The sequence below is a fragment of the Malassezia vespertilionis genome, chromosome 1 (genome assembly GCF_029542925.1).
Source record: "Malassezia vespertilionis chromosome 1, complete sequence".
In the NCBI taxonomy this organism is placed as follows: Eukaryota; Fungi; Basidiomycota; class Malasseziomycetes; order Malasseziales; family Malasseziaceae; genus Malassezia; species Malassezia vespertilionis.
This window is the reverse complement of record NC_079247.1, coordinates 180,830-205,730: the sequence shown is the minus strand read 5'-3', so window position 1 is coordinate 205,730 and position 24,901 is coordinate 180,830. Positions and strand designations below refer to the sequence as shown.

The 24,901-nt window shown below is 53.4% G+C and overlaps 16 protein-coding genes across 16 annotated transcripts; 7 read left to right on the top strand and 9 right to left on the bottom strand.

Annotated features, from left to right (window-relative positions):
- Positions 1-146: 146 nt before the first annotated feature.
- ERO1 (endoplasmic oxidoreductin-1) lies at positions 147-1,760 on the bottom strand (the record flags this gene model as incomplete). Its single annotated transcript, XM_056204986.1, has 4 exons — positions 147-356; positions 391-1,560; positions 1,633-1,666; positions 1,741-1,760. 4 exons carry the CDS (start codon positions 1,758-1,760, stop codon positions 147-149), a joined length of 1,434 nt encoding a protein of 477 aa, XP_056060961.1.
- Positions 1,761-3,989: 2,229 nt separating this feature from the next.
- MVES1_000123 (uncharacterized protein) lies at positions 3,990-4,252 on the bottom strand (the record flags this gene model as incomplete). The annotated part of the gene is given in 2 exon segments (XM_056204985.1): positions 3,990-4,225; positions 4,243-4,252. 2 exon segments carry the CDS (start codon positions 4,250-4,252, stop codon positions 3,990-3,992), a joined length of 246 nt encoding a protein of 81 aa, XP_056060960.1.
- Positions 4,253-4,317: 65 nt separating this feature from the next.
- Positions 4,318-5,253, top strand: MVES1_000122 (uncharacterized protein; the record flags this gene model as incomplete). Its single annotated transcript, XM_056204984.1, has 1 exon — positions 4,318-5,253. One exon carries the CDS (start codon positions 4,318-4,320, stop codon positions 5,251-5,253), a length of 936 nt encoding a protein of 311 aa, XP_056060959.1.
- A 156-nt stretch (positions 5,254-5,409) lies between these two features.
- Positions 5,410-6,189, bottom strand: MVES1_000121 (uncharacterized protein; the record flags this gene model as incomplete). Its single annotated transcript, XM_056204983.1, has 1 exon — positions 5,410-6,189. The coding sequence occupies one exon, from the start codon at positions 6,187-6,189 to the stop codon at positions 5,410-5,412; it is 780 nt and encodes a 259-aa protein (XP_056060958.1).
- A 235-nt stretch (positions 6,190-6,424) lies between these two features.
- On the bottom strand, positions 6,425-6,697 carry MVES1_000120 (uncharacterized protein; the record flags this gene model as incomplete). The annotated part of the gene is made up of 2 exons (XM_056204982.1): positions 6,425-6,640; positions 6,671-6,697. The coding sequence occupies 2 exons, from the start codon at positions 6,695-6,697 to the stop codon at positions 6,425-6,427; spliced, it is 243 nt and encodes an 80-aa protein (XP_056060957.1).
- Positions 6,698-6,884: 187 nt separating this feature from the next.
- MVES1_000119 (uncharacterized protein) lies at positions 6,885-8,048 on the top strand (the record flags this gene model as incomplete). Its single annotated transcript, XM_056204981.1, has 3 exons — positions 6,885-7,481; positions 7,771-7,935; positions 7,974-8,048. 3 exons carry the CDS (start codon positions 6,885-6,887, stop codon positions 8,046-8,048), a joined length of 837 nt encoding a protein of 278 aa, XP_056060956.1.
- A 251-nt stretch (positions 8,049-8,299) lies between these two features.
- MVES1_000118 (uncharacterized protein) lies at positions 8,300-9,002 on the top strand (the record flags this gene model as incomplete). Its single annotated transcript, XM_056204980.1, has 2 exons — positions 8,300-8,576; positions 8,611-9,002. The coding sequence occupies 2 exons, from the start codon at positions 8,300-8,302 to the stop codon at positions 9,000-9,002; spliced, it is 669 nt and encodes a 222-aa protein (XP_056060955.1).
- A 247-nt stretch (positions 9,003-9,249) lies between these two features.
- ARG2 (amino-acid N-acetyltransferase) lies at positions 9,250-11,340 on the top strand (the record flags this gene model as incomplete). The annotated part of the gene is made up of 1 exon (XM_056204979.1): positions 9,250-11,340. The coding sequence occupies one exon, from the start codon at positions 9,250-9,252 to the stop codon at positions 11,338-11,340; it is 2,091 nt and encodes a 696-aa protein (XP_056060954.1).
- Positions 11,341-13,172, bottom strand: GUP1 (glycerol transporter; the record flags this gene model as incomplete). Its single annotated transcript, XM_056204978.1, has 2 exons — positions 11,341-11,770; positions 11,797-13,172. The coding sequence occupies 2 exons, from the start codon at positions 13,170-13,172 to the stop codon at positions 11,341-11,343; spliced, it is 1,806 nt and encodes a 601-aa protein (XP_056060953.1).
- Positions 13,173-13,440: 268 nt separating this feature from the next.
- VAS2 (AP-1 adaptor complex sigma subunit Aps1) lies at positions 13,441-13,872 on the top strand (the record flags this gene model as incomplete). The annotated part of the gene is made up of 4 exons (XM_056204977.1): positions 13,441-13,613; positions 13,645-13,672; positions 13,699-13,809; positions 13,840-13,872. The coding sequence occupies 4 exons, from the start codon at positions 13,441-13,443 to the stop codon at positions 13,870-13,872; spliced, it is 345 nt and encodes a 114-aa protein (XP_056060952.1).
- Positions 13,873-13,888: 16 nt separating this feature from the next.
- MVES1_000114 (uncharacterized protein) lies at positions 13,889-14,613 on the bottom strand (the record flags this gene model as incomplete). Its single annotated transcript, XM_056204976.1, has 2 exons — positions 13,889-14,330; positions 14,456-14,613. 2 exons carry the CDS (start codon positions 14,611-14,613, stop codon positions 13,889-13,891), a joined length of 600 nt encoding a protein of 199 aa, XP_056060951.1.
- Positions 14,614-16,862: 2,249 nt separating this feature from the next.
- On the bottom strand, positions 16,863-18,194 carry GCD7 (GCD complex subunit gcd7; the record flags this gene model as incomplete). Its single annotated transcript, XM_056204975.1, has 1 exon — positions 16,863-18,194. The coding sequence occupies one exon, from the start codon at positions 18,192-18,194 to the stop codon at positions 16,863-16,865; it is 1,332 nt and encodes a 443-aa protein (XP_056060950.1).
- A 50-nt stretch (positions 18,195-18,244) lies between these two features.
- Positions 18,245-20,277, bottom strand: LDB17 (pre-rRNA processing; the record flags this gene model as incomplete). Its single annotated transcript, XM_056204974.1, has 4 exons — positions 18,245-19,754; positions 19,800-19,885; positions 19,913-20,073; positions 20,100-20,277. 4 exons carry the CDS (start codon positions 20,275-20,277, stop codon positions 18,245-18,247), a joined length of 1,935 nt encoding a protein of 644 aa, XP_056060949.1.
- Positions 20,278-20,307: 30 nt separating this feature from the next.
- Positions 20,308-22,036, top strand: ORC4 (origin recognition complex subunit 4; the record flags this gene model as incomplete). The annotated part of the gene is made up of 3 exons (XM_056204973.1): positions 20,308-21,246; positions 21,386-21,488; positions 21,516-22,036. 3 exons carry the CDS (start codon positions 20,308-20,310, stop codon positions 22,034-22,036), a joined length of 1,563 nt encoding a protein of 520 aa, XP_056060948.1.
- Positions 22,037-22,086: 50 nt separating this feature from the next.
- On the bottom strand, positions 22,087-23,538 carry ELP4 (Elongator subunit elp4; the record flags this gene model as incomplete). Its single annotated transcript, XM_056204972.1, has 1 exon — positions 22,087-23,538. One exon carries the CDS (start codon positions 23,536-23,538, stop codon positions 22,087-22,089), a length of 1,452 nt encoding a protein of 483 aa, XP_056060947.1.
- An 85-nt stretch (positions 23,539-23,623) lies between these two features.
- On the top strand, positions 23,624-24,889 carry RPT6 (26S proteasome regulatory subunit 8; the record flags this gene model as incomplete). The annotated part of the gene is made up of 1 exon (XM_056204971.1): positions 23,624-24,889. The coding sequence occupies one exon, from the start codon at positions 23,624-23,626 to the stop codon at positions 24,887-24,889; it is 1,266 nt and encodes a 421-aa protein (XP_056060946.1).
- Positions 24,890-24,901: the final 12 nt, after the last annotated feature.

Below are 24,901 nucleotides of genomic sequence, written 5' to 3'. Positions count from 1 at the left end.
TAAGCATGATGCACATTGCGAGTGCAGGATTGGCGCTTCATAGGACGTGCAAACAAAGGAATTGCACTGAACATCATGGTCCCTAAATGAGTCACGGAATGGTGCAGGTGCGACGAAAGAAGTGGCACGTGACATTTATGGAGAGGCTACAAATCGGCCTGCGGCGTGGACAGGCGGCGGTAGACGAGGGCGAGGTAGTGGCGTACCGCATGTGCAATTTTATGTAGCAGGGAATGTGTATCAGACACATGCTCATTGGGTCTTTCAGACGGGGGCTTTCCAGGAGGCGCATTGTACTTTTCCTCTGGGTGAGCCGATTCTTGGTATAGGTTCCTGAATGTGTCCACGGCGTGAATCTGCTGGTGAGTGTGCTGTGGAAAGCATACGTACACTTTCAGAGATGCGATGAGCAGTGTTTATAAGTGCCACAAGTTCGGTTCTCCGAAGTGTAACCGACGTCTGCGAGGCCGTTTCCTCAAAGGCAAACAAGAGTTTGAGTGCGGTGCCGATCCCTGCAAATTGGAGCTTGCCCCAAAGGCGGCATTTATCACAGCCCACGCAGTCCATAATGCGCGAGACGTTCATAAAATGAGAGCGGAAATCCTCTTTTAGCTGCAAGGTCGCTCTGTTTTTTACAGGGTCGTTTGTCATTGCAAACAGGTTATGCTCGTCAAACGACGGACGATTGGCGCCGGCGTGGCGCAAAAGCTCTTCCAGTTGTTTCTTAGTATCAGCGTCTTTAATTTGGTCGCCCTCGCGCAGTTCAAACCTGTCCAGATATTCACCCGCTTTGGAAAGTGCACGCATGAGTAACACATAGTCGAAGTACACATTCTGCAGCCGCTCGGGGTGCTGGGCAATGCGGGTCAGGAAGCATTCCAAATTTGGGCCCCATGTATTCGTTGCAGGGTCCAGGTATTCGCTGCAAATATGGATTGAAATCGATGCATGCAGGCCAGAAATGATGCGGTAAAACACGCGCTTCTCTAGGCAATGCTCTGTGCTGCCTGGATCTTCGGGGGCCTCGACCGATTGGATCAGGGTATCCAGTCCTCCTCCATTCCACATACTCAAAGCGCCACCCAATCCATGTTTGCTCGCCATCTTGACTTGATGAGGTGATATAAAGCCGGTTCCGCCTGCTGCAGAGCTTGGCGGATCCCTAAACTTGTTGGAATTGAAGCAATTTTCCTCGTAAATACTTCGCCATACACGGTTCGCACTTACGCCTGAGTAGCCAGTAAAGCGTTCAGGATTTTTTAATAAGTCCACATATGCTGCTTCGGTAGATGAATCCCCGTCGTCAAGGTAGCAAAAGTTTACGTTTGCGCCGCTGTCACTCACCGATTCGCCCTCCTCCTTGCCCACGTACTTGACCTCGCCAAGGCGAGCAGCACGGAATTGCTCTGGAATATCTGTCTCATTCATCTTCTCCACAACACAATCACGGCTCATGCATAGACTGTCGTCTGGCCAGAAGGGACAATCCTTGTATAAATCGACCAGAAAATAGCGAAAGTATTTGGTTTTGCACAGGTCGTCCAGTCGCTTGAAAATATGCTGGTCGTTCAGAACTTCGACACTTTCATAATCGGCACATGCATCATGGATCTGACCTCTTGGTCGACATACAGACAGGGCACCGTCAATCGGATCTAGCGTACTTCTGTGCGGCTCTAACACCTCCCGCAGTAAATCGGAACGTTCTACTCCTGATGGATGCTGCAAAAAAGGAGATACCCCAGATGCTCTCGCAGCATACGTAACTGCGACTCCAAAAACCAAAATGCAACTTGATAAGTTTATTTTGTGAACCATGCTTTAGCACATCGACGAAAGGAGTGGCGTTGAAACGGTACGATACGTACGTGCGAACACCGACGTGGAAGCAAGCATGCCTCCACTTAAACGGCATATGATTACATAAGCAACGGCCATTATCGTTTTTTTTTATCCCGCGAGAAAACCTATAAAAGAGGGGGTCCGCGCAAGTGGGGGTTCTTCACTTCTGTTGCTGTGGGGCTTTCTCTAGGACCTTGAACCTCGCCTTTTACTAGATTCAACCGGGTGGGTCCCACTTTGAGCGACATGATATACTTTTTCCCTATCATCTCTTCTGTTGAAGAGGGTTTTATGTGTGCTGCTATCTTGGGAGGGCTCGTTAGAGCAATCCCAAGGTAGCATCCTTTTTTGATCCTCTGTATACGTCACGTGATGAAATATGATTGACGTACGGTAGCGCATAATGTATGTAGTCCAGAGAAAAGATTCTGTTGGCAAGCATACGGAATTGCGCAGAGGCCGTTTTGCTGCACATACTCGGCAGTGTAGTACCCAACTTGCTTAAGTCGTGCAAAAATAGTCCAAGCTCGAAATACATGCAATTTAACTACAAATCTAAAACATCATGACACAAAGACCCATCAGAGTAGAGCGACCAATCCCCCCAACGACTGTCGAGCAATCCGAAAAATCCGAACGTCCTAGACAAAATCCAAGAGCCCAAAGGCCTCAAAGCAATCGAAGGGCTACAGATCATCGACGGGCGACAAGGCCCATAAACCCTCACTGGCTAAAGGGAGTTGGCAGACGACAAGCGCCATAACACTCGGCATTCATCCTCTGGGCTGAAATATTGTGACATGCGTTTGAGCACGAAAGATCCGGTTATCGACTTTATTAAGTGATTCCGTAAAGTATGATCTTAGGGAAACCAGGGTGTCACTTGCCCAGTATTTATATTTTTTTCCTGCGCTGTCAGCGTGCAGTTTTTTTTTTTTTTAAACGTGCATGAGGCCACGCGCAGAATTTCCTCGGCCGCCGGTGGCGCTGCGGCCAAAGTTGCTTTCTCCACCACGCGCGCAAGTCCGGCTTATGCGGTGCATTTCATCGTAAAATTGTACAATGCAGCAGCAAGCCCGTCAGGGGAATGTGCGTAATGATGCACATGGGTCACGAACATTGACTATGCAAAACACACAAACTTTTGACGACGAAGCGCGCGGCGTTTCCACGGACGCGCACGTCGGTGTATTGCGACTTCGTGGTGGCGGCGATGTACGATTTAATCCACGCACCCGCCGCACGAATCAAGAGCGTCAAGTCGTTTGGACAGACGATACTGTGGATAACGAAGGGATGGGGAAGAAGAAAAGTAAAAGTATGTACCTACCTACGCTGACATGCAGTCTGTTGTATATTTCGGAAACAGCGTGCTTTTGGCGAGTCGTCTTCCGGAAGCTCTGCCTCCGGCTCGGACGACTCGGATTCGAGCGTGCCATACTCATCCGATGATGACGACACTGGCGCTGCGCGGCCAACAAAAAAAACCAAAAAGTCACGTTGCCACGCACACCAGTGTCACCACCCTGCGCAGCCCGCCAAGCCCAATGCGTATGAGCGCAGCTAATTCTGTGTATATATCACCTCATAGCGCCTGTATGCTACCAGCATCATCGTCAGGAATTCTCTCCACTTGGGCTCTTGCGTTCGTAGCCTGTGCCCCATGTATGCACTCCTTTTCCGCAGTGCACATGCCGCAGCATGCCATCTTACGACTTGCTGCGTCTTGTTGCCGGCGTATTTTTGATTGGAGAACTCAAGATTTTGGGTTTTATCGGCCGAACTAAGCTTACCATTTGCCCCGCGAACCCGATCACATGCACATAGTGCAGAGGGGCGCAGCGTTTCGGCCGCAGACACTGACATTGGCGCGTCGCATAGCCTGCTCCGTAGTTCGTGGCTACGATGCGCGGTATCGGCAGAGTAAAGCGCACGTCGCTTTCAAAGCCAACACAGGCTGCTATACTGCGCTCTAAAAGGTTTGGCCATCAGTCACCTGGTCTGCTTGAGTTTGGTCTGAGCCATCACGTCTTTTACCCGCGCCGCGCCACGGTTATTACGACAGACGACGATGGAGATCCCGTCACTGCTGTGGTGACTGCGGAGAGGACGCGCTACGATGAGGATGATGATCCCACCTCAACATCTTACAGGACACTGAGCACCATCACAACCAATGCACTGTTGTCTACAGGGACATCACTCACGGACACGGACACGGAAACGGAAACGAGCGATTCGAGCACTAGTAGCACGAGCACATCTACTAGCATAAGTACCTCTTCATCTGCTTTTGCTGGACTAAGCTCACAGTCTTCGACGCTTTTACGATCGTCGACGAGGACAAGCAGCTCCAGCACGCGTACCAGCTCCAGCTCCAGCACTACGGATGACACCAACGAAGACTCATCGACTATGCGCAGAAGTACACCACCACCCACTTCACTAACCAGCACCCTTCCACCTCCCTCACCGATGCCCTCGACTGATCCTACGAAGAATGTCAGCGACTCGGGCGGCACCAACACGGGCGCGATTGTTGGTGGTGTCGTCGGTGGTGTCGTCGGTGCCCTTGCGCTGGTCGCTCTTGGATTTTTGGCATTGTGGTGGTATCGTCGCAGGAACGGCCAACGGGCGGCCGAGATGGCGCAGAGTCAGTCTTCCTACGGCCCTGATAGCCACAGCCCAGTTTCGTATCTGCCTGGGCAGAACTCGGGCTTTGATCCGTCGCCTTCGGGTGGCTTAGGCGGCGGCGCAACGCAGTTTGCTACCAACCGCTCTGCCGCTCCCGCAGCAGCTGCGGCCGGCGCCGGCGCGGTCGCAGGCACTGCGGGGCTTGCTGGTGCCGGTGCGGGCGTCGCTGCTGCGCGTCGTCATGCACCAGCACCAACACCAGCATCCGCAGCAGCACCAGCACCAGCACCAGCAGCACCAGCAGCACCAGCAGCACCAGCACCAGCAGCAGCACCAGCACCGTCACGGCAGCGTACGGCGTCGCCAATCTCCGAGTCGTTCAGTGGCAATGGACTTGCAGCATCGGCTGACGAATATGCTGGCGCGCAGCCACCCGCAAGAAACATGTTGCAACGTCGCGCCGCCCCTGCAGGCCACGGCCGCGACCCTCAAGTCCAGGATGCACGAGAGGTATTTTACGATTCACATGTGGACGACTGGCCTAACACGTACATGGATGGCTGGAATGCCGATCAGAGCCCGTACGCTGCCGCAGGTGTTGGCCACACATATGAGGACGAGCCTCCGCCCCCCATGGCATTCCACATGCGCCCGGGCCAGATTGTGCCTTCTTCCGCGATGGGCGTATCGCCTGTGAGCGCATTTACGCAAAATTACATCCCATCCAATACGAATGGACGGGTCTCGCGCTCAGCGCGCTTGCCGCGCGATGCGTAGTTATAAATGTTGTTCGACCTATTACCTTGAATGATATCTGTGTTGTCGCCACATTCATTCGGCCCCCGTGTGTGGAACCTAATTTGTCCTATTTAGCATGAAGGTAAATTGACTGTATGGATGGACCCTTCTTGCGCTCGTTGCGTACGTCTATATCTACGTACACAAAACCAACACTCCCGCAGTGGCGAGCGACAACATTTGCACGAATGGGAGGAAAGATACAAGCGATGTTTGCCCATTGTCGCTCGCCTGGTCGTCCTGGCTGCCGCTGCCTTTTTTGGTAAGTTTGACTTGCAAGACGGTGACTTCGCCGTCCGTACCGATGTTGTGGTTCAAGTCGTTCTTGGAAATACCTTTCATCAAGCTAGTGTTGTTTGCGACAATCGTCGTCTGGAACTTATTACCTGTATCCTGGTCGACAGTGATGCCTTGCGTAGCATTGCCCACAAATTGATCGCGGCCCATGTCGTAACCATTGGGGACAATATTGTGGTCTTTGTTAAGCGGCATCTCTACCGATGCAGCAATAAAAATCGCTTTTGTATCTGCTGCAGATCCATTTTGAACCCAGTACCTAAAATGATTCCCGCCATTGAGCGCCTCTGTACAGCCATTGTCCCAGCGGAAAAGGCCGGCCTCGTCCTTGGTGCCATCGCCGTCGCCCAAATTTGCTTGAGCTGTATTGTTTCCTCGGATATCAAGGCAAGACCCATTGCCAAAGTTGATAGAGCGCGAGAAGCTGGCGAATCCATCTTGGGAGGACACATACGGATCAGACTTGCCAGAAATGATCACATTTAGCGGCTCGCCTTTAGTGCTTTTGCTCACCGTGAGAGGCTTGCCGCCCTTTTTGGACGGATTCGAAAAGCCACCAGACGATTGCGCAAGGCACAGCGGCAGAAAAACACACAGGAGCAATGTACGTGCAAGCATCGTGTTCTTGGACAAAGTGGCGATGCGCTAGGGCGTTTCTATGCGCAGTGGTTAGTCAGCGTATGAACATCGCCTTGTTTGTCTAGCAACACAAGGGCGGTGCCCGGAGCGATCGCCCAAAGGCGTTCTGTGCACGGAGTGTAAAACATAAAGCAGTATTGTTGGATAGTACAAAGTAGGCGTCGTAGATACAGAAGCTGGGATGTGGGACATTGCACGATTGGGACGGTAAACACTACGCGCCATGCGCGCCAGAATTCACGCCCATATCCATGTTCTGCAAATTAAAGTCCACATTGCGATGGTAACCATTCCACATCTCAGAGACAATTGTGATTTCCTGGTTGTGGGTATTGATCTCCGAGAGCGACCGGTTCAGCTCAAGCAAAGCTTCATTCAGTAAATCTACGTTCTTGATTATCCGCTCAAGAAGAAGCGTCTGGCGCTCTTCCTGTCATGTCAGTTATTCACCGTAACATACGTAAGGATTTGTGATCGCAGGCGCCATGGCGGTCGACAACCGTGCAAAAGCGCGCGACGCGCTATTTGTATCACGTGACACCAAAGTCGCCGTCGCTGTCGACTCGCGAGCCTGTCCTGTCATGTTCGCCGTTGCTGTGCGCCGTGCCGCTTTTGCGGTTGCGCGCCCTATTTTACACACCACAACAAGCTTTATTACATATAGCAGAGCTACTATGCCGGCAGCAAATGCCAGTGTTTGTCTCCGCAATTTCTCGAGCTCGGTTTGCTTGTTCACAGATAACGTCAGCGCGCCACAAAGCGACGCTGAGAAGGCAAAAAAGATGAAAAAGGACGAGTCTAGTGATGATGGGGATCAATCGCGAGCGGCGCTTTGGAACCAGATGCTAAACACCATTATTGTCGAGCCTGTGGGCCGCGCACCAGCAGATACGAAACGCAATTCTCACGATGGATTTGCAAATGCCATGGATATGTGGAATGGAGGTGTGCTGTTGGAACGCAAGGGCGCTGAAATCCCGAACACTATGATTAAGCAACTCGACCAGGAGTTCCGCGGACGCCCGACACTAGGCATGTCGTCGCCTGCGACGCCGACGACGGGGCGCTCCATCTCTGCGGCGAACACATACGGGAACAATTCTGCTTCTATGCTGTATAGAAACTTGATGAGCACGTTGCGGCGCAACAATATTCGTCGCGAGCTTAAGCTCGGCGAACGGTACGAGAAGCCGAACCAAATGCGTCGCAGAAAGCGCTCGGAACGCCATCGCCGTCGGTTTGCAGACATGATTCGCAAGAAAGTGCAACTTGTACGTACATGCTCACCTTCCTAATTTGCAGGTAATGGTACTCAAGGCGCGCAGCGCATAGACAGCGACTATCCATACTCGCCTTCCATAGACGCTGTAAAGCTGCCACGTGGCAATGAAACTGGCGACGCTTTTTTTGCACGGCTTCCTGACCGACAAAATGTACAGCTCTTTTGCAATAGCACGGCGAATTGTATATGCACCGTCCACACGTATGTGTGCTTTAAGGCGTCCACAAGCATTGCATACCTCGTCTTATTTGCGTATGCCACGAGATGACCGCAACGAGTATGCGGGGTACCGTACTGAAGACGAAGTGTACCTGCCGGAGGACTCGACACCTGCAATGTGGCAGCGCATAGCACAACTAGTTGCAGGTACCTTAGCTGCGGGGACCATGGCGTATTTTGCTTTGTTTGCTGATTTTGGTGTTCAGGACCACTGTTTCATTCCGGTACGTGAAGAGCCCGTCGTGACATACTGACCCTAAAGCTCCGCGAGGCATTAAATATTCATCCTAATACACTGCGTGATTTGCTTGCGCCACCAGAGCCCAAGGCGCAGTGAATACTGTACTATAAAGATTAAGTATGTGATATCAATATACAGTGGCTCGTTCCTGGCGCATGCCGCGCGCCTCGGCCTCGATCTTCTTTACTCAGCATAGTTTGCGTCGCCAATGCATTGTCGGCCGAGCTGGAAATATGGCGGTACACTCACTCGTCCTGCCTTTCCCAAGCGCCTCCAGTGACGCAATGGTTGGCATGTGCCAGAATCGCGCTGTCTTTGCGCTTTCAATTGCAATTGCGCTTATCACTATGGTGTATGCGGAGATTGCGGAGTACAAGCCGCTTTCGCGCGACCTGCGCGGGACATGGAGCAGCGGGTCTCAACAAGTTTTGACTGGTGCGGACAGGAATGACAATGTGCGTTTTCATTCAAGCAGCAAAGCTAACAACCAGATGTTTTATAATCCGTACAGAAAGCAGTTTACTGTACCTAGATCTGCCGGTATTTCGTACAGCTTTCTTCCGTCCAACGGCAGTGATAATGAGGGATTCTTTGAAGAAGCGCGTTTCCAATACCAATCGGACAGTACGTATCGCCCGTTTGCATGTGGTAACCACAGGCCAAAATCCTCACTGTTTTTCTGCGCAACTGATTTGGTTGCATGGCAGGTACAAGTACGGACGCAACAATCTGGCTACTGATATGACGCTTTCCGCGTATCCCGGCGACAGTATGATTCAAACCATCACCAATCCCGAATGCACCGGTGGAAAAAGTGTGGAGACTGATGTGTACACGTTGGATAAAAATCAGGAATACATTAAGAATTTTACAACCTTTATCGAAAATGACGCGCCTTACCCACAACCAGGAAGTAACACAAAGGCAATGTGGGGACTGCAAATGTACCAATTTGACGGCGCACCGCTGGCCAAGATGTATTTAAAGTACGATCCTCCTCAAATGCTTCCTACCGAACAAATGTTTGTGCAAGTGATCGGCGTGAACTAAGGTTTATTATATTACGCTGTATGCACACTCCTTGCGTACATGTTTGCCCCTCACCTTTTGTTGAAGCTACGATATAGTTCACAGTCGTCCATATCCAAATTTTGTAGCAAACAAAATAAGGGGGACCCTGCTAGCGACGCGAGCTCCGGTCTTACTTAATCAAAGACCGCGCCCTAGTGCGCCACGCTGATTTTTTTGATTTGCATCGCTTCGTGCACGTTGCGTCAAGCGACAGTGCGGGACGACCATGTCCCGCCAGCTAAATCAGTTAATCCTGAATGTATTGAAGTCGCATACGCCCATGCGTGATTTAAGGTCGCAATTGGACACGTTTGGGCGGCGGGAGCTGAGTCGAGCCTCGAAGCTGCGGCTTGCACGCATTCCCAGTGAGACCAATGCATTTGCCGTAACACCGCCCAAAGTACTGCCAAAAGTCTCCGATGTGATGGAGACAGATCCAAAGTGTCGTAAGGTGACGCGCCTGGTCGAAGATCCTACGAGTGTAGCAGACCGTATTTCCGAGTCACAAACGGTTGACTCCCTCTCCGAGGCGCATACGGCGCTGGTAAAAGTTCAAGGACCCTTTTCCGATCGCCAGCTGCGCTCTATTGCCGAAGGTCTTGCGTACTTAAAACAGCTTGGCCTTTCCAGCGTGGTCGTACTGGATCACGATGGCTGGCAAAGTGTATCCCATTTCAACCGCGAAGGTGTGCGTATTGACGAAGACACCATGGAACTGCATCCGTGGCTGGGAAAGCGGCTAGCACACCAGCGAGATGCTTCTGTGCGACTTGGATCCATGGAGACGGGTCAACGCAACAATATGGTGAAACAGTTATGGCGGGTCTCGGGCGTACTGAGCGCTGCAGGTATGGACCCACGGCCCTACGCAAATGCAATCATGCGCATCGTCCCCGAAAATGAGATGCCAAAACCAAGCTTGGATCTTACGTGTGGTGCAGACTCGCTCGCAAAGCGTACGCCGCTTGCCAGTGACGATGCCATGGACGGTGTATACCGTTCCCTTGCGCTTGGCCAAACGCCTATCGTGATTCCCATTGCAATGTACGACGATCCAGGTGCCGATCAGATAACGCAGAACACCAATGTTGGTGCCGAAGCACTGCGCTATGTGTGCGTTGATGCAAACGACATCATGGTTGCACTTGCGCGTGAAATGGCCCATACAAAGCGCATCTGTACAGCGTCAGCGCCTGTCGACGAGCACAAGCGCGGTAAAGTCGAAGAAACGCAATCTATAAATCTTTCTCCGCTACGGCTCATGGTGATTAACCGCGAAGGCGGCTTGCCTTCGCATGCACGCGGCGGTAATCCGCACTTGATGATCAATTTGCAATCGGAATTCAATTCGATCCGCTCTTCGTTTATCTGGAGTAAGTCACATCCAACGGCGTTATCCAACATGGAAATGATCCGCGACTGCCTCTCGTACATGTCAAGCGCATCCAGCGGCGTAATGGTGACCCACCGCTCGCCCCGCAGCCTGATTGCAAACTTGATCACAAATAAAGCGGCGCATTCGCCGAGCCTACCGTATCGGCTTTTGGCGAATCGCTCCGATCTGCGACATACACCGACCATTATTCGCAAAGGTCTGCCTGTGCGTGTGATTAGTGACGTGAATCAAGTTGACCACGACAAGCTGCTGCTGCTACTCGAGGCGAGCTTTAAGCGCAAACTTAACCACGAATTGTACTTTGCACGACTTAAAGAGCGCCTTGATTTTGTCATTGTCACCGGCGATTACGACGGCCTCGCAATTGTAACCAAAGAGTATGCACCCGGAGACGACCCTGCTACTGATGAGCCTATCGCCTATTTGGACAAGTTTGCCGTGCTTCCGAAACTGCGAGGCAGTGGTGCGGTCGACTTTTTGTGGTCCGCGCTGCGCGACGAAGTGCATGGCTTAGGTTTGCTAGATGCTTTGAATAACAACGGTGGCAGAGGCGGCTACGGCGTCGGGCGTGACTTGGTCTGGAAAAGCCGCATAGCAAATCCCGTGAACCGCTGGTACTTTGAACGCAGCAATGGGTTCATTCGTCTTCCCCCCTGCTTTGGCAAAGGACCGAGCGATCCCGTTGGTGACGCATCAGAATGGGTCATGTTTTGGTGTGATGCCGAACAGCGTCTCGCGCATTTGGCTGGAGAAACGCTCATGTCTCCCGGCGCTATGGAAGAGCTACTAGAATTAGCGAGCGCCTCACTTAACTTCCCTCCGCCGTCCAAAACTACGCTTCCGATCGTTGCTCCAGAAGAAGATGGCCGCTTAGAGCGTTGGACTGCTTGTCTCGCCAAAATTCCTTCTGCATGGGCATAACTAACATTTACGCTGTATACCCCTACGCAACTCCTCCGCACGATACTCAAACATGATCTGCACCCCAACATACAAAGCCGCTGTTGCCTGGATGAGGAATACGATTCCCGCCCAGGAGCCTGTGAGCTGCGACCAAATATATTGAATTCCATCAAGCCCAACGACAAACCCGACCAAGTTGGCCGTCATCATCGTTTGCACATTCATCGCACCGCCAATGGCGCATACATGCCTGTACCAAGCCCTGTTCCCGAACTTGGCCTGCGGAAGCAGATACGTCGCAATCACTTCTGGCGCAATAAAAAACGTAACAAGCCATCCCCATGCGAGCAGCGTAAAAGAAAGATCGTGCCAGAGCGCGACAAATGTAAATACCAGCAGCGTTGCTGGCAGGATATTCTTAGTCCCACCAACCGGAATGTAGATATAACTTGTGTCAGCAATGCAGAAACGTACCGGACAACCCATAGGTTGTAACTTTTGTGCCAGCTGCGCCAGAATCCCATGCCAGAGTAATTGTTAAACATGGCACGGATCATATTCTCTGGCGTGTCCACACCGTCCAGAAGTGCCCAGAGCCGAAAGATGCGCCAGGGAATCAAGAGTTTGAGCCAGACAAATATCAGGTTCCAGAATCCAATCATGCTCAACTCCATTGGCGTGCTGCCCTCCCATGCTCGCGAATTTTTGATCGCATTGACGTACATGTAATGTAGGATAAACTCCATTGCAAGCAGAAGTATTGCACACCGGAGTGCATACTCCAGAACACGCACAAGCTTGAGCCGGAGGGGATGGACGAGTTGCGCAACAAAGTCGTTGTACGTGAGGATAGGGCCGGCAATGAACAAGGGCGGGTAGGACAGATACAAGAGATAGTTTTGCAGCCCATACTCGTCCAGAGCGCGATGCTGTTGAACGCGCGCTCTCGCATTCATATTACAAAGTGCATGCGTGTCAGTGGGCTCGTAGCCACAGATTGCCCGAGTATAGTCCAATGCATACGAGACGAGCCGCAGCATGGAGAAATTGTAGGAGATGTACCACCGTGGCAAGAGACCAGCATGGGCATCCAGCCATGCTAGCTGCGGAGAGATGCTTGCGTAGGGAATTCCATTCGTATAGAAAACAAAGCCGAGCGCCGCACAATTGTATACCCACACGATACCTGTTACCATATTGTTGGAACAATGGCGCGCCGCGGTGTGCAGCAAAACATAGTTTCCAAGCGCAAGCAGCAGAAGCTTTGGCATATTGACGCCGTGCAATGCAGTCACGCACACGATACCAGTCACGCATAAAAACACTTTGCGCAAGGTGCGGTGCCGTGACGGATCGCGGGTGGCCGTCCGTGCGCAGATCCGGACGCAGTGGGATGCAATCGAATACACGCCAATCAACATAAATAAAATTGGCATGTACTCCCGGATTGCACGGTACTGGTAGTCGCTATTATCCCGGAGTCGACCGTGCATCCAGCCAGGCACAAGATATCGCGCATATTTGTCATAGTTTGCGTTGCTTGACGCGTAGCTAAGCCGGATAGGCACGTAAATCATGTATGGTATTGCAGTAATGCACACAATAAAATACAAAAAGAACTCTTTTGTCCACCAGCGGCTGGGCGGTGGCGTGGGCAGCAAGCCATCTGGATTCCGTTTGGGAGCGTCGGGCGCTTCGGTCAGGTAGGGGTCGACGGTGAGCAATGTGATGCCGCGAGATCGCCACCGCGATAGTTCCGGCATATCTTCTATTTCCATCGGCTCCATACCCTTTATTGGACTAGGCTGTGGCTGTGGCTGCTTCATAGGCTCCGTATGCATTGGCAGCATGCCTTGCCAGGGTGGAGGCGTAATTGTGGAGGCGTGTACTGCTGGCGTCCTTGCTCGGTGCGACGATGGGGGTAGGTGGTTTCAAGTGCGGGGTCTTACGGCAGGTCCTATGGGCATTGTTGATTTCTCGCCAGGGAAAAGTGCGCATGTCGAAATGGTACGGCACGATTAGCCAGAAAAGCAAGGCCAAGTTCGTCAAAGACGTGACGCAGTTAGTCTTGGCACGCCGCGTATGTATATTCACCCATGCGGCTGACTCCAGTCCCGGATGTGCAATTTTATTGAGTACAAGGATTCAAAGATTGTGTATCGGAGGTATGCTTCTTTGTTTTTTGTGATTGGGATCCGTCCAGACGACAACGAGCTAATTGCGCTCGAGTTGATCCACCGCTACGTCGAAGTCCTCGACCGGTACTTTGGCAACGTGTGCGAGCTGGATCTGTATGTACCACTTGTGCGTAACTTACGCTAGCATTTTCAACTTCCAAAAAGCGTATCTTGTACGTTTTACATGTTACTTACCCAGATTTTCGACGAACTCATCATGGCCGGCGAGATGCAAGAGTCCAGCAAGAAGTCTGTGTTACGTGTGGTCGCGCAAGGAGATTCGGTCGAAGAAATGGAGCAGGGCGAAGATGTGCGTTTATGCTACTTACTTACAATACAGGGACTCGCTCGGATTGGAAGTCGTTCGGGCTAGAGAATACCCATTGCGCTCAGTTAACTGGCTTGGTCATACCGCGCGAAAGCTTATAGTATACAACGGTAGCATCTCCAGACATCATCGCAAGTAGAATATGCGTTTGCACCACATCCTCCGGCAGACTAGCAAATAGGTCTGCGATCATCGACGTGGTGAACGCCTGCTCAATCGCCATGGGTAGCACGGACTGTGGGACTGTCGAATCCGGTGCAAATCCAATCAGCATTGCCCATCCTTTTCCGCCAAACGTGTATACGTCGCCTTGAATATCGCGTGGAATGTCGACTGCGCGGAGGTCGCACCATGCCGCTGCATACTGCAGATCCACAAACGTCTGAAAGAGCGCAGCGCGCTGCACAGGATACTTTTCACACAGCAGCTCTACCGCTGGATATGCGGGATGTCCACTTTTTGCAGTCGGAACCTGCTGCTTTTGCGTTTCGTGCGGCATCCCACTTGGTGGCAGAATGCGTGGAGGTGGGTCTGTATTTCTTTTGTACGAGGCGCGCCTTGGTGCGGAACGTCGCGCCGCTCTTGTGCACGGCCTCGCACATGCTTATTTTATTGCAATTCATTCTACCCAGCTATTCCTACAGATCCGTGCTCAAGCGGCCCTTGCGCATGCGCATGCTCCGCATCTGGCCTTTCAAACGTGTCCATCGCCCGGAGAATCAATGCCGCGTCTTCGAGGAACGCGTTAAGCGCAAGGCGCAAATGCCGCAGTGTCGTTGCGCGCATGTTTCTGACCGTCAGCAAGCACGGCTACGTACACATGCAATGTAGCCGATCCATCTGTGTGGCTTTCCATCTCGTACGTCTTCAATACATCGTGCGGCCGCAGTTCCTTATCTACCCATATTGTCTTTTGCAAAATAGCCGCAGACTGAGATGTTGGGCATGGTATGGACAGGTCCCTGCACGTTAGCGTCCTATAGCACGCACACTGTATGGCGCATTGGCACGGCCATGTCGAGGCTAAGTGGAACCCGATCCACTTGCACCCGCCCGATTCTTCACGTGAATTTCCCGACGCGCTCGCTGCGCGTGTTGCTTGTGCTTCTTTTCTGTCATGTCCGGCGTGCCAGAAGAGCCGCGATCAGGCTTGTGCATGCTGAAACGCACATGGTCCGCAAGCTCGCGCACGTCCAATGGAGAGCGAAGGAGCCAGAGCCCTGAGAAGGACTTGCTTGCCGATTTGTGTGAATCGCCACCGTGTCATTTGCCACTAGGCGATGCAACCAACATGCTGCAAGACAAGCGGCGCAAGTTGGAGGTCGAGACACCCTTTACAAAGGCTAGCGAGAAGAAGCGGGCCCATTCTGCGCCCACGCTTGATGCGCTGATTCGGCCGCTGGCAGGCTCCACGCGTCCCAAATTGAGCAGCACTGCGTCCCGACCAGCACCCGTGATGCAAGAAGAGCCCAAGTCGCCCGAGAAGCGCAAAATGAACCGTGTTTTCCTTTCTCAAGAGCAGCAGCGTGTGCTTGAGGCTGTCGTCAAGCAAGGTCGTAACATTTTTTTTACGGGCTCTGCCGGCACAGGAAAGTCGGTACTCCTCCAGTACATTATTGCGGACCTGAAAGCCAAGCACAAAATGAAGCCTGATGCGGTTGCAGTTACTGCATCAACCGGTATTGCCGCGTGCAATGTTGGTGGCACGACACTGCACAGTTTTGGCGGTGTCGGTCTTGCGAAAGAGTCGCCCGAACGCCTGTTGAGCTACATTCGGCGCAACCGTAAAGCACTTACGCGCTGGATGCGTACGTCGGTGCTGATTATTGACGAGATATCTATGATCGACTCGAAACTGTTTGACAAGCTTGAGCAGATTGCACGCATGATCCGCAAGTCACCCAAACCGTTTGGCGGCATTCAGCTCGTGGTCACCGGCGACTTTTTTCAGCTGCCGCCGGTGTCGATTTCAGACGATTCCCATTTTGTGTTTGAGTCACAAAAATGGAACGAGGTAATTCAGCAAAAGTTCAATCTTAGCCAGGTTTTCCGCCAGCGCGATTCTGACTTTGTCACGATGCTCAACGAAATGCGCTACGGCAAAATGTCTCCCGAGACGATCCGCGCATTCTCGCGGCTTGAGCGAATTCCGGATCTGCCGGCAAACATGACGCCAACCGAGCTGTTTCCCTTGCGGCGCGACGTTGAGCGCGCGAACCAAGGCCGCTTGGATGCATTGAATGAGGCCGTGCGTGTGTACACTTCTTTGGATGGCGGCACATTGCAAGGAGAGTATCGCGAGCGTATCCTGGAAAATTTTATTGCTCCGCGCTACGTGCACGTTAAGAAAGGCGCGCAAGTCATGCTGATTAAGAACTTGGAGGAGTCGCTGGTCAATGGCTCGATTGGCACCGTGATTGATTTCATGGACGAGCATGCGTACAGCAATACGTATGGCGATGACGCAGACGTGCTGCGCGACGACTTGGCCGACAAGGCGCGCGCACGTTCCGAAAAGCTGCAGCCCAAGCGGAATGCGAATGAAAGCGGAAAGGCCGCACCGCAGTGGCCACTTGTCCGTTTTGTCGTTCCCGGCGGCACGCGCGATTGTCTTGTACGCCCCGAAGTTTGGAAGAATGAGGAACCAAACGGCGATGTGATTGCCTCGCGTACACAGATTCCACTTATACTTGCGTGGGCCATGTCGATTCACAAGTCGCAGGGACAGACGCTTGCCTGCTGCCGTATCGACCTGCGCCGTGTGTTTGAAAAAGGACAGGCGTACGTCGCACTTTCGCGTGCCACTTCGCTCGATACACTGCAGGTGATTGGGTTCCAAGCAAACAAAGTCATGGCCCATCCCAAAGTCATCCGCTGGAGCCAGAACGAGTTTTTGTCGGGTGGTGATGAGACATAATGATGCACGATGCTATACCCGTAGCTAGAAAAAACTGTGTAGAAAAAAAGGTCTGCAATTGGTGCGCAGCTGCACAAGTTCTACCGTTTGCGATCATACAGCCATCCCTAACGGAACACTAAAAGTTCAGATCTTCCTCATGGTAGTTTTCCTGGATGAGTCGGTACACGTACGAAGGTGGATGCTCGCCAACATTGGTAATGATCAGGTCTAGCTCATTTGGCGAAACGAGATCCCACAGCGGGTTTACAATATCTGCATATTCCGCGAGCACATTCGACGAGGCGTAGTTCACCACCTGGTTCACTGGTCCCTGGTTCCCTCCTGCCAACCGCTCAGGACCGACCCACGTCCAGTCTGGCGAAATTTTATACACGCCCGCAAGCGCCACAATCGGCGTGCTGTGTTCGCGTGCGGCCATAGCAATAGACTTGGCGCCAATCGAAGAGAGGATGCCGCCATTGGCAAGCACACAGCGTGCGCCGAGTATTACCTTGGAAACGCGCGGCATGAGTGCATACAGGTTTGAGTCGGGCACAAGAAGAACGGACAGGCCAGCAGAAGATAGGGAACGCGCCAAGGCATGCCCATTAAAAGATGGCGCAGACTCGGGAATCACGGTAATGAATTTGCGGTGTTTCGCGGCGGACCGCAAGAAGCTGCGTACCGTGCTGGACGCACCAAGAGTGAGGATCACTTCACCCGAGTGAATATGATCTTTGGCATCCTTGGCAATATTCACATCCGCAGACTCGATCTCGTCAATCAACTCCTGGATTGCCTGGATGAGAAGCGGTTTGAGTTGGTACGCGTGCGAAGATGCGCCTTGGGGCTTGGGCTGCTCCGAGTCCGAGTCTGAGTCTAATTCCGACAGTGCATCATGCATACTGCTCCCAACATGATCGATCGAAAAGTGCGACAAGGCAGCAGCGTGCGCGGCATTCGGATTCACCAAGTCCGAGATACTAAAGCTCCGTGCTGAAATCGGTTTCACATCCACAGGCCGTGACGTATGTATGGAGGTTGCAGGCGACGATGGAGCGCTAGGCGATAGAGATAGCGCCGCCAAACTCTGTGCCACGGATGGGTGCGGTGTCGCTTTCTCTGCGCCGCCTTCCAAATGTGCCGCCGCGCGCGCTTCTTCGCGCAGCAAAAAGAGAATTCGCCGTGTAATATTTCCAATAACAGGATCTGATGGCAATGAGTCCTGCAAGTACCGTCCAACTATGCGAATCATGCGCATAAGCTCTTCGAGCCGCCAGTACTTGGCCGAGCTTACGACGCCGCGGATAATTTTTGCGGTTGCTTCCGCAATTACTTCCGTTCCACTCAGTTGCTGGCGCCGGAGCTGCATTGACAGCTCCTTGACACTCAAAAGTGCCGCTCTATCGCGCACTACATCGTCGATATTTCCGTACGGCGTCTTGTCCGCCGCCGTACGGGCGGCCATGGTCGACGCTGGAAAAGGCACAAGTCACGTGGAGGTAATGCTACAGTCCATTACGGCGGAGGCGGCGCAGGGCGGCGGCTCGACGCGCTTGCCGGCACTGTGTTGTTGGCATCGGCGCGCGATGCTTGCCACCGAGCACGCAGGCCCTTTCCATACGTGTGTGTGTTACGGATCCGGCCAAACATACTGTTGGGGCGCTGTGAAGGTCGCATTTGGGCATCGCGGTTCATCGGCGGCGACGTGTCGTGCGTGGGTGGCGCAAACGTGGCAAGATTTTGCGCTGTGCGCACTGGACTGGCGCGTATGGAGCGTGCGGGGCGCTCTATTTGTGTGCTTACAGTCTGGGGCGGTTGCGGCGCTTTTCTGCGGCGCGGCTCAGCCTCTGCATCAGCTGGGCGCGAAGCTTCGCGCGTCGTGGCAAGCTCCAAGTATGCGACGTCAAGGTCAAGCGAAGTTTGCTGCAGTGGCTCCGGTAATGCATCCGGCCACAGGACATCGGCAAGCGCGCTCGGCACATCGCGCATCGTCGCTGCCCCCGCCGCTGCCGATTGCATGCGCCCCAAGACGAGTAAATGACTGATGGCTGCGTCGCTGGTTTGCGCGTGGTACATGACCCCGTCCGAAGTACGCTCAGGAATCATATCGCTTGCCGCGTGTGGCTTTCCGCCGCCAATACTTGCGACCATGGTTGTTGATTCGTGTACATTTCCCCCATCGACGCACCACTCCGCTTGCAAGCAACGCTGCGTTAGCGCATAGGTGTTTGGATCGATCGGTCGGAGATGTGCAAGCTCGATGAGAGCCTGGAGCACATGCGTTACCTGCTTGCGCTTATAAGGCACCGTACATAGTTGTGTCTGTGTAAGTAGTGCATGCAAGACGCGCAGGTACACTTGGCGCAAAAGCTCGCTGGTGTCGGGCAAATCGGCAATCTCTCGCAAAAATATGTCGACAAGCACTTTTAAGTCGTTCATGTAAAAGTAGCTCGCTGTTTGCTCCATGGCAAATAGACCGTCCAGAAGCTTGAGCACGAGGAAATGGAATTGGCTCCCTTCTCGCGTGGTCGACGGGGTCCTATTCAACATAAACACCAAGTTTTCTGCAAATGTACGTGTAGCATGGAGACGCGATTGAATCATGCCAAGCACACTGTACGGCCATATTTCAAATGACGGGCCTTGGATTGCGACCATGTGCTGCTCGTTCATCGCGAGCAGCAGGTCCGTGACCAAGGCGCCAAACGTCTCGTCCGCATGTGCGCGTGTCGCTTCCACTTGGTCAAACAAGTGGTTGACAAAAACATCGTTGACCGAGCGCAAATCTGCCGCACGTAGACGCACCGCACAAAACATTTCGTACATTACCGCCGCTGCGCGCCGCTGCAGCCAGATTTCCAGAGTGCGAACACTGATATAGGAGGGCGCAGGCGCATCTACCGGAGTACTCCACGATGTCTGTCGTGAGGGAAGGGGCAGTGGTGGAGCTACACTACCCGTATCCGAGCCAATCCGCGCTTGGTTTTGTGTTGCATAGTGGCCTGCCCATATATTGTGCACGAGTCTGTGCACGAAGGAGGGTAGGCGGCATGCGTCTTGCGTTGGGTACAGAAGCCACCGGTAGCAGTTCCAGTTAATGTCGCCAAGGTGCAAAAGAATTTCGTAAACGATCAAGAGGGTTCGTGAAGAAGTTGTCTGGTATGAGCGGACAAACACACGTACCGTGGCAAGTATCGCCGCGAGTGTGTCTAAGAGGGCGCGCATAGGCGCACTTGGATCGGCGTGTATATGGGGGGACACTGGCTGCAACTGTGTAAAAATGCCGGTGTGGAGCATTGATGCTGCAAGGTACGCTTGTGCATTTGTGTCTCCCAGGTGGCGGTCTACGGTCAGTCGGTTATAGACGCACCAAAATAAGGGCCGTCGCAAATTTCCACAATGCGACGCACACGCGCATTTACATCGGCAACAGCGTGCGGCGCATACTCCTCCAGTAGTTTCAGTAGCGGCATCATCAGCACGTCGCGCTCTTTGCCGGGCGGAGGCGGAGGCGGTCGGCGCATGTGCCGCGCCGCTGTGCCCGGCATGGTAAAACAAAGTGGAGGTGTCTGTTGCTTATGGGCGACGCTGCGTGGGCGGCGCAAAAGAAGCGCACACTTGCGGTGCTAAGCACGGCGCCTCCGCCGCCCGCTGCGTGTGTGCCATACCATGGACAAGAGTGTATAGGCCTTGAAGATTCATGGGTATCGCTTTATGCACTTCTACGCGGCACTATTGTCGGTCAGGAAGGAAATAGCTGCCTATTGATCGGTGAGCACGGATGCGGTAAAAGCCTGCTTATGCAGTCTACACTTCGCAGGATTGGCGAAGAGTGTGTGCGTTACAGCGTGCTAAAGCCACTGGTTGTTTCTTTGCCTGGTCTGTTGTATACCACCGATCGCCAGTGCATCGCCGAGCTTGCAAGGCAGCTCATGCAGCAGGGCGCACTGGGCCGTACAGAAACGGATGAGGCCGTGCAGCAGATGGAAGAGAAGCAACAGGTGGATGAGATGCCTGAGGCACAAGAAGACGCCGGCGCAGGCTCGGACTCGGACGACGATGCACGCGCACGGACTGAGACACACGCAAAAGCAATGCAGCCCTCTGTGCAGCCATCAGCAGTAGTGACAAATGCGATCCTCTTAACTATGGCGACAGCATTATCACATATTCTTTCGCTTTTATCGCGGACTGCGTTCGACGCGCCTGCTGCACGGCCACTTGTGATTGTTTTAGACGATTTTGAGCAGTATACTGCACGTCCGCGACAAGCATTGCTGTATTGTTTGCTGGATGCAGTACAAGCAGCAAGCTATGGGCCTGGCCTTATTGTCGTTGGGATGACTACGCGAGTGGATGCGGGCGATGCATTGGAGAAGCGTGTCAAGAGCCGCTTCTCGCAACGCACATTTCACATTCATCCGCCATCGCTTGAGACGTACACGCAGATTGCGCGCGCCGCACTGCTTGGCGGGCTTCATGTGCCGCCATATGCACCGTGGGCAACAGAAGTCGAGGTACGCTGTACTTAGTCTCACAACAGCGCATACTCCAGCACGACGAATTTCGGCAGTTGTTGCGTGGGCTGCACGACTTGTCTGGCGACGTACGACTGTTATACCAGAGCTTGGTATGTACGCTATGCACTGACCACAGATCATTCCGGTCGCTGCGCTCACCGTGCCGACACTTGACGCTGCAACATTTCTTCATTGTGCGAAAACGCAGCGTGAGGATGCACAGCGGGCGGCGATGCATGGTATGTACTGCCTGATACTTATATCAGATCTCACCGAGGCTGAATTGGCTGTGCTGATTGCCGCACGCCATCTGCAGCTGCAGGGCAAAGAGCCGTTTACGTTTGAAATGTGTTTTCGCGAGCTCGACCAGTTTGTGCAGCGCGTTCGACGCGACCTGCGCAGTGGACAGAGCGCGCACATCCATGGCATTTCGCGCGGCACTGTCGCAATTGCAGGGATCGATGCATTGGCGAACCGCACGTCCATGATGGGGGTATGTATATTGTATCGCTACTTACGGAAGGCTTTCCAGCGGTTGCTTGCATTGGAGATGCTCGTGCCAGAACCTGCACGTTTGTCGCTCGCACTCGCGGCAGGCGTGGCAAGCCGCACGGGCGCTGCGACGTCGGCGTATGGGACACTTGCGAATGCATCTGTGGTGCCAGAATTTTTGCCTGTGCGTACAGCGATGCCTGCACGAATGATTTTGGAGGGGGTGCAGGATCAGGAGCGCCCTGAGCCGCCAAGTGCAATTCTCCTGCAGTGGGCAGAAGGTACAGGGATGTAAACTGGGGCATAGCACTGGTAGTGTTCGCCGTGTTCGAGGTACAGGCCAGACTAAAATTCATAGTCTTCTGGCCGAGGCTCGCCTTGCATAGACTGCAAGCCGCGCACTCGAAGGCTTTTTAGACCGGAAAAAGCAGGCATTTTTGGCGCAAGAGCAGGTGATGCGCTTGGTACAGTGGGCACAGCAGGCGCAGGCGCCGATGTAAGCGCCGAGGTTGCAGAAGTCGCTGCAGGTGCCCTATGCGCAGCACGTGGCTGAGCATCCTCTTTTGGCTTTTGTCGCTGCTCACGCGCACCGCCTTCAATATCCAAATGCAGCGTTTCGATTACGAGCCGCTTACGCCTTACTTTGAACGCCAAATTGTTCTCACCACCACCTGCACCACCCTCACCATGCGCTGTGACGCCAGATGGTGCCATGCCAGCACCCATCCCACGTAGCACCGACGCACGCAAAGAAGGATTGGCGAGCATTCCAATCGCCTGCGTTCGAAATACACGGAGAGCGCCAGTGAAATCCGGGAATACATCGCGCAAACCTGGCGATGCCGCGAAGGATGACAGGCCTATGCATGCATCAGACAAATGCGCAAGACGGTTAACTACATTTGCGCCATCTGCCGGCATCTGTGCGGTGAATGCAGACAAGGATACGGTAACCAAGCATGGCACTGCAAGTTTTCCATTATCTGGCAACGCCAGTGTCCGTGCAAGGCGCCGAAGTTGCAGAAGAAAACGAAACAAGTGCGATGCAATCCCATGGTGCCACGACGGTGATCCAAAGTTGCGCAAATGAATGCGCAGCACTGGCGATGCCATGTCGTGACATTTGGTCAAAGCCTTCTCGATCGTAGCCCAAGCGCCTGCAAATGGGTCACCGTTGGATAACGATGGGTCGAACGTATACAGCATTCCTTTATCACGCCTCTGGTCAAGTACGGTCGGCGCCATACGCTTCGACAAATCAAATACGCTACTGAACGGCGCTGCTTGCGGAGTAGTGAGCGATTCGGCGCGCTGTTTGTGGTCGTAGCGCCACGCAATTTTCATGCGCTGCACATCCTCTGTAGTCTCTTCCACTAGCGCTTCTTTTTTAGGCTCTGCTTCGCCCGCTACGCCCATTAGGCCCTCCAGAAATGCGTCGGGCGCATCGCCAAGCACAACAGACACGTGTTGCGACACGATACCCTGTGCTGCACTGTAAGAAAGAAGTAGATCTGTGTATGGCTCCACTAAAGCAAGGCAAAATGCGTCTGCCGCATCGCGCACACCATCGTGCACAGACGTCGCGCCAAGCTGGGCAACGCTGGCCGTCGCCGTATCTGCACAAGGGACAAATGTCAGTACAGATCCCGACGAAATTCCGCCGCCCAAAAGAATATCATCAAGTGCTGGTATACCACTCGATAGTAGCGGCACAGGCGACTTAAACGATGGCGTGCGCACACCCTCCGCAGGCGGCGCGCTCCGCTGCGCAGCGCCGCGACGCTTGAACACCGACATGGAAGGTGGAGGCGCACACTATCCACGTGGCGTTTACAAACATGTGATCGGAGCGACGCGGCCGCTGCATTGTGCCTTTCTCACCATGGTGGCAGCAGTGGCACAGACCCAAGTTGCAGTAGACGGTGCGGGGGCACGTCCGCTGGATATCAAAGAAAATGAGGGAATTGTATCGTCTGCAGGTATTTCTTCTTTTCTTGAGAGCAAGACCCAGGCGTACGAGATGCTGATAAGCGAAAAGGCGCAAAACTTGCGCCGGCTCGAAGCACAGCGCAACACGCTGAACGCGCGTGTGCGCTTGATTCGCGAAGAGCTGCAGCTTCTTCAGGAGCCTGGGTCGTATGTCGGTGAGGTTGTCAAGGTCATGGGAAAGAAGAAGGTTCTTGTGAAAATTCAACCGGAAGGTAAATACGTGGTTGACGTAGCCCCCGACATTGACGTGAGCGAGCTCAAACCGTCGCTCCGTGTCGCGCTTCGCTCTGACTCTTATGCACTGCACAAGATTCTCCCGAACAAGATTGACCCGCTGGTATCGCTGATGATGGTCGAAAAAGTGCCGGATAGCACGTACGAGATGGTCGGCGGTCTCGACCGCCAGATTAAGGAAATTAAGGAGGTGATTGAGCTTCCTGTAAAGCACCCCGAGCTGTTTGAGAGCTTGGGCATTGCACAGCCCAAAGGTGTGCTGCTGTATGGGCCTCCTGGTACCGGAAAAACTCTGCTTGCGCGTGCCGTTGCTCATCACACGGACTGCAAATTTATCCGTGTGAGTGGTAGCGAGCTGGTGCAAAAGTACATTGGTGAAGGCAGTCGTATGGTACGTGAGCTCTTTGTCATGGCGCGTGAACACGCGCCGTCCATCATTTTTATGGATGAAATCGACAGCATCGGCTCGAGCCGTGGCGACAGCGGCGGCGGTGGTGGCGACTCGGAGGTACAGCGTACCATGCTTGAGCTGCTGAACCAATTGGATGGATTTGAGGGGACACAGAATATTAAGGTCATCATGGCTACAAACCGTATCGATATTTTGGACAGCGCACTACTTCGGCCAGGACGTATTGACCGCAAGATTGAGTTCCCGCCGCCCGGTCCAGAAGCGCGCGTATCAATTCTTCGCATCCATTCGCGCAAGATGTCGCTTCAGCGCGGGATCAATCTTCGCGTACTCGCGGAAAAAATGGGACAAGTTTCTGGCGCAGAAGTGCGCGGTATTTGCACTGAGGCCGGTATGTATGCACTCCGTGAGCGACGGCAACATGTGTCGCAAGAAGACTTTGAGCTTGCCGTGGCCAAAGTACTCAAGCGCCAGACGGATGGCTCTATGAGTGTGAACAAGCTGTTCACGTAACTGTATCCATAC